The 6,171-nt window shown below is 35.0% G+C and overlaps 1 protein-coding gene across 1 annotated transcript in view; it reads left to right on the plus strand.

Annotated features, from left to right (window-relative positions):
- LOC101495707 (glutamate synthase [NADH], amyloplastic-like) overlaps positions 1 to 5,083 on the plus strand; it is a 19,487-nt gene extending 14,404 nt beyond the window's left edge. Inside the window, exon 6 of the mRNA XM_073370594.1 lies at positions 4,787 to 5,083. Coding sequence (XP_073226695.1) covers positions 4,787 to 4,837 — 51 coding nt within the window. The 3' untranslated portion in view covers positions 4,838 to 5,083. The remainder of the gene's footprint in view (positions 1 to 4,786) is intronic.
- The last annotated feature ends 1,088 nt before the right edge of the window (positions 5,084 to 6,171 follow it).

Here is a 6,171-nt window from a genome sequence, read left to right on the forward strand (position 1 = left end):
TCCACTCCACATAGAGTATAGATCTCATTAAGAGTTTCTATTATCTCATCCTTTTATCGCTTCAGGAATCATGCTTTTCATATATAATATAGCATGTTCATCTCATATCACTATGACTTGTTATTACCCATTGAACCTAATTCTTGGGATCTCCAGTCTTTTAGGTCGGGTTACCATCATAAATGACTCATTGATCTATAGGCAATAGTCTCATCATTTTGGATGTATTTTGGACTTTCTCTCTAGCTAATCCTTTCGTCAAAGGATCAACTAAATTTTCATCAGTGCGTACATGATCCACAATAACAGCTCATTTAGAAAGTAATTCTCTAATTGTGCTGTGCTTACGACGTATTTGCCGTCTCTTACCGTTGTAATAACGATTCTCAACTTTTGCAATAGCCGCGGTACTATCGCAGTGGATCAAAACCGCTGGTAGCGGCTTTTCCCACAATGGGATCTCTGCTAGCAAGCATCTCAACCAGCTTGCTTCTTCACTAGCAGTAGCTAATGCTATCATTTCAGACTCCATAGTGGACTGAGCCAATATCGTCTGTTTCTTCGATTTCCATGACACAGCTCCACCGGCTATACTAAAAACATAGCCACTAGTTGCTTTGGAGTCATCCGATAAGGTGTTCCAATCAGCATCACTGTATCCTTCAAGGACAGCAGGAAATCTTCGATAATGTAATCCGAGACTCATTGTCCTTTTAAGGTATCTCATGACTCTTTCGATAGCGTGCCAATGCTCCATACTAGGTCTACTAGTAAACCTGCACCACAATCCAACGACATAGGCAATGTTGGGTCTAGTACAGTCAGTGGCATACTTGAGGCTGCCAATGATGCTCGCATATTCATTTTGTCTAACACCTTCACCAGTGTTCTTTAAAAGTTTTACACTCAGATCATATGGTGTGCAATCAGGTTTACAGTCAAAGTAATTATATTTCTTTAGAATCTTTTCAACGTAGTGAGATTGATCCAAAGAAATTCCCTTTTCTGACCTAGTAATTTTGATGCCAAGGATTACATTCGCTTCTCCGAGGTCTTTCATATCAAAGTTGTTACTCAACAATGATTTCACATTATTTACAGCATGAATGTTTGAACCAAATATGAGTAAGTCGTCTACGTAGAGACATATGATAGTGCAAGTGCCATTTTCATACTTGTAATAAATGCATTTGTCACTTTCATTCACTTTAAACTCATTCGACATAATCAAGTTGTCAAATTTTTCATGCCATTGTTTAGGAGCTTGTTTAAGACCATACAGAGATTTATCTAACTTACAGACCTTGTCTTCTTCACCATGAATTGCAAAACCTTCAGGTTGTTCCATATAAATTTCTTCTTCTAGGTCACCATTTAAAAAGGCTGTTTTAACATCCATCTTATGTATCACCAGGTTATGAATAGCCGCAAGTGATATAAGCATCCTTATCGATGTTAGTCTAGTGACTGGTGAGAAAGTGTCGAAGAAGTCTATATTTTCTCTTTGTCTAAAACCTTTGGCTACAAGGCGTGCCTTGTATTTATCAACGGATCCATCGGGTTTTAGTTTCTTTTTCAAGATCCATTTACAACCTATTGGTTTGCAACCATGAGGCAAGTCTACCAAATGCCAGGTCTTGTTAGATTCTAGGGAATCCATTTCATCGTTTATAGCTTCTTGCCATAGATCTGCATTCGATGATGACAAGGCTTCTTTAAGATTCGCAGGATCCTCTTCTAAATTGTAGGCCATGTATTCTGGTCCATAATCTTTAGCAACTCTTACTCTTTTACTTCTTCGAGTTTCTGTTTCGTCTCATTTGTTGCTTTCAGTGCTTGTTGTCACAAGAACTTGAGTAGGCTCACTGCCCCCACTGTTTCTTGATTTGAAGGGGAATTTATTTTCATAGAAGTCAACATCATATGATTCTATGATCACTTTCGTGTTTAGGTTATAAAACTTATACGCTTTGCTGTTTACTGCATACCCAATGAATGCACATTCATAGGCTCTACTAGCGAGTTTAATTCGCTTGGGATCGGGGATTCTGACATAAGCCAGACAACCCCAAGTTCGAAGATAAGACAAGTTGGGTTGTCTGTTCTTCATTATCTCATAAGGAGATGTTTTGCTTTTAGAATTAGGAACTCTATTCAAAATGTAACAAACAGTCAAAATAATTTTCCCCCACCAATGAGACGCATCACCAGAGTTAAGCATAATAGCAACAACTAACTCAGTAAGAGTTCTATTCTTTCTTTCAGTTTTACCATTCATTTCATGTGAATATGGTGCAGTTGTTTCATGTACAATTCCTTTGGTTTTATAAAACTCATTAAACAAGTTGGAATCATACTCTGTTCCTCTATCACTACGAAACCTCTTAATCTTTTTGCTAATTTGATTTTCTATTTCAGTCACAAATATTTTAAACATGTCAAGCGCTTCACTTTTATTTTTCATGAGATATACGTAAGTAAAGTCAGAACAATCGTCAATAAAAGTGATGAAATAACGTTTTCCATTTCTGGTTAGCGTTCCGTCAAGTTCACATATGTCAGAGTATATTAATTCTAGAGGTTCAGATTCTCTAACTATTGATTTATGGGATTTCTTAGTTATTTTGGCTTGACTACAAAAATCGCATTTTTCAAAATCCTTTTTAGATAATTTTGGAATCAAGCCTAAATTACTTAAGTTTGAAATCACATGTTTATTTATATGACAGGGTCTAGCATGCCAAATATTAAAATCACACAACATGTAAGCAGAAGGAGACATCTTATTTATTTCAACATTCAATTTAAACATGCCATCAGTGGCGTACCCTTTCCCATCAAAGATACCATTTTTAGAAATGGTGTACAAATCTTCCCCTATAGACTGAGTAAACCCTGCCTTATTGAGAAGAAACCCAGAGATCAGATTCTTTCTTATTTCTGGAGTGTGCATGACATCCTTCAGAATTAAGGTCTTTCCAGAGTTGAAAGTTAGTTCCACATCTCCAATTCCAACAACATTAGTGGTGTGAGAATCTCCCAACAACACTTTCTTATCTTCAGCAGCAGTGTATGTTTTAAACATAGCACGATCATAACAGACATGGCGTGAAGCGACAGTGTCTATCCACCATCCATCTGATCCACCAACAAGGTTGATCTCAGTTATCATTGCAACGAATTGCTCTTCAGTCAAGTTGGCTTGATTTACAGCGCCTAGCTTGTTCCTACACCTGCGTGCCATATGACCCTCTTTCCCACAATTGAAACAGTGAAAGGGGAGAGAGCCATTTCTAGGAGGTGGTGGCTGCCTAATAATTGGGACCCTATTAGGGTTCCCATTCTTGTTGTTGTTCTTTGAAGAGCGATTCTGATTCTTCAGTTGTTTGCCGTTTGGCTTTAGAACTGCTCCGATGAACTTCTTTTTCTTGTTATTTGTCACAAGAAGAATTTCATCTTTCTAGTCTTGTTTCCGAGATTCCTCCTCAATTCTAAGGTGGGTTATCAGACTTTCTAGGGAAAATTCTTTAGTTTTATGCCTAAGAGAATTTTTAAAATCTTTCCAAGCAGGGGGCAGTTTGTCAATAATAACAACAATCTGAAACTGTTCATTTAGGGACATACCTTCAGAGATGATCTCGTGAGCTATTTTCTGGATTTCATGAGACTAAGCTTCAACTGATCTGTCATATGTCATCTGATATTTGAGGTAGCGGCTAACAGCATACTTTTTGGCTCCAGCTTCCTCAGTATCATATTTCTTCTTTAGAGCATCCCAAACCTGTTTAGCAGTATTGCTTTCGGAACTGTAGTAATCATACAGATCATCAGCAAGTCCATTAAGAATATAATTCTTACATAAGTAATCATCATGTTCCCATTGGGTTAATTCAGCAGCTTTTTTATCCTTTGCAGATTGTTCACCTTCTTCTGGTACAACAGGAATGTCATCCTTCAAAATGTTGGCAAGCTTTTTCGTGGTTAGAAAAAACAGCATCTTTTGTTGCCATCGTTTGAAGTGACTTCCCTAAAACCGAAACGGTTTGTTGTAGTCAAAAGCAGAAGAACCTGACCCAGTAATTTCGTCGGCAGACATGGCAGTTCGAAAACGTCTTAAAATTGTTGTTTTTGAAATTCAAAAACCTTTGAAAACAATTTATGCCACCGAAAATATTATTGGGTTGAGTCGCGGACTATGTCGCTCTCTTTAAGACGTTTCGAGGCACTGCCCAAAATTGTCGAGGCACTGCCCAAAATTGTGCAATGCAGACTATCAACCACGAAGTCCCCAGGATAAAACAGCCCAGATACTCTGTATCGGAGATTGGTGTTATTTTCCAACTGGGGAGAACCCTCTATTTATAGAGGAAATTCGCAACTGGATCTGAGAAATTCGCAACCCTCTATTCGAAGCCAAGCCAAGTCAAGCCAAGCTTGGCCAGGCCGGGCCAGGACAGACGGCGGCGACGCGCGTGAGGTGGTCAATATTGCTTGCGTTCTCCCTCCTTCACAAAATTGGGGTGCGCCTTGGGGCCCATCCCAAGTTCATTACCTTCACCTTATATACCCTACTAGTGTGTGGTATCCCTCCAATGTGGGACTTCTCAATTTTTTCAATTCACAACAACACTAGTTCTCATAAATGTCATCATTATTTCCAATGAACTTTTCATTAAATGCATCATCATTTCCAATAATTTATGACACACTTTAATATTTTGCTAGTCTTTCTTTCTATCACCAAAATGATCAATTATGTGAACTATTTTTTTTCTTTCCAAGCTAGAAATTGTTTGATTTTGCTGAATTTCACCAAGAAACTGATATGTACAACTAAGAAACATGGAGATTGATACGTTCTCAAAGCTCATTCTATGGTTTCACCTTTAACTATTAACTCTCATTGTACTTTTTCTTTTTCTTGTAATAATCCTCTGTTGATACTGCCTCTTTATAGATTAGGACACATTTATGATTTAACTTATAAATGTATTTGATTACAATTTTTCTTTGTATCATACAACCAGAAGAATAATATTTATTGTGATATATGCCATTTTTCTAAGCACAAATATCTTCCTTATAGTATGATTGCCTCTTTTTCTACTTATATATTTGATTTGTTTTATGCTAACATATGAGGGCCTTATGGAACTCCTCAATTTTTTGTCATAGATACCCTCTGATAGTTGTTAATAACTATAGTGGTTTTACTTGAGTTATTCTCATGAAAGTTAAAATTGATACTAAGAAGCATCTTAAGATATTTTTTTGTTTTTTTTTTTTATATTGAAACTCAATTTACCACTAAAATTAATTGTTTAATATATATAAAAAAATTAGTATTAATATAAATTAAAAATGAAAATATAATTTTAACACTACACCAAAAAAAGGTTTTAATAGCACGTTTTGATGCATTTAAGAGCACTATAATATGTAGCGTTGTTAAAAGATACGACAATACTTTTAAAATATAAAAAGTGTTGTCGTAGACAGTATTTAATAGTGCTTTTTCTACAAAAGTGTTGTTAAATGTTGACATACAACAAGATTTCGCTATGCTTAAAAAATGCTGTTATAAGTAGTATTTAATAGCGCTTTGATAACACTTTTTCTGTAAAACACTGTTATAGATGATATTTAATAACGCTTTTCCTAAAAAGCGTTGTTATATTATGTGCTTTTATAGCACCTTTCTTGTAAAAGCATTGTATGTTGGCCGACAAACATTCAATTAAAAAAAATGTTGTCTTAAGCTCTATTTATTGTGATGTTTTATTTTTCAAATACTATGTTTTACAACAATTTTTAATACAAACACTATCAAATATTGTTGTTATTTTTTTTTCAAAAATCCTCCTTATTCATTCAAAAAACATTCTATTTACAATTTAAAAAATAAATAATATATATATATATATATATATATATATATATATATATATTTAATTCATCTCAATTTCAATAAAATAAAAAGTTTTAACATTTGATTATAATTCTAAAAATGATGAGATGTGCAAATTCTATATGTAAACATTTTTCAAACTCCATCGTTCTCTAATCAATATAAATCCAAAATATAAGTCATACATAGAGTATACCAATATTTATCATAATTAATTAGTATAAGTCAAACATCAGCATCAATAGAAACTTCCAACTTTAATC

This window comes from Cicer arietinum, chromosome 1, assembly GCF_000331145.2.
Source record: "Cicer arietinum cultivar CDC Frontier isolate Library 1 chromosome 1, Cicar.CDCFrontier_v2.0, whole genome shotgun sequence".
NCBI classification, from domain to species: Eukaryota; Viridiplantae; Streptophyta; class Magnoliopsida; order Fabales; family Fabaceae; genus Cicer; species Cicer arietinum.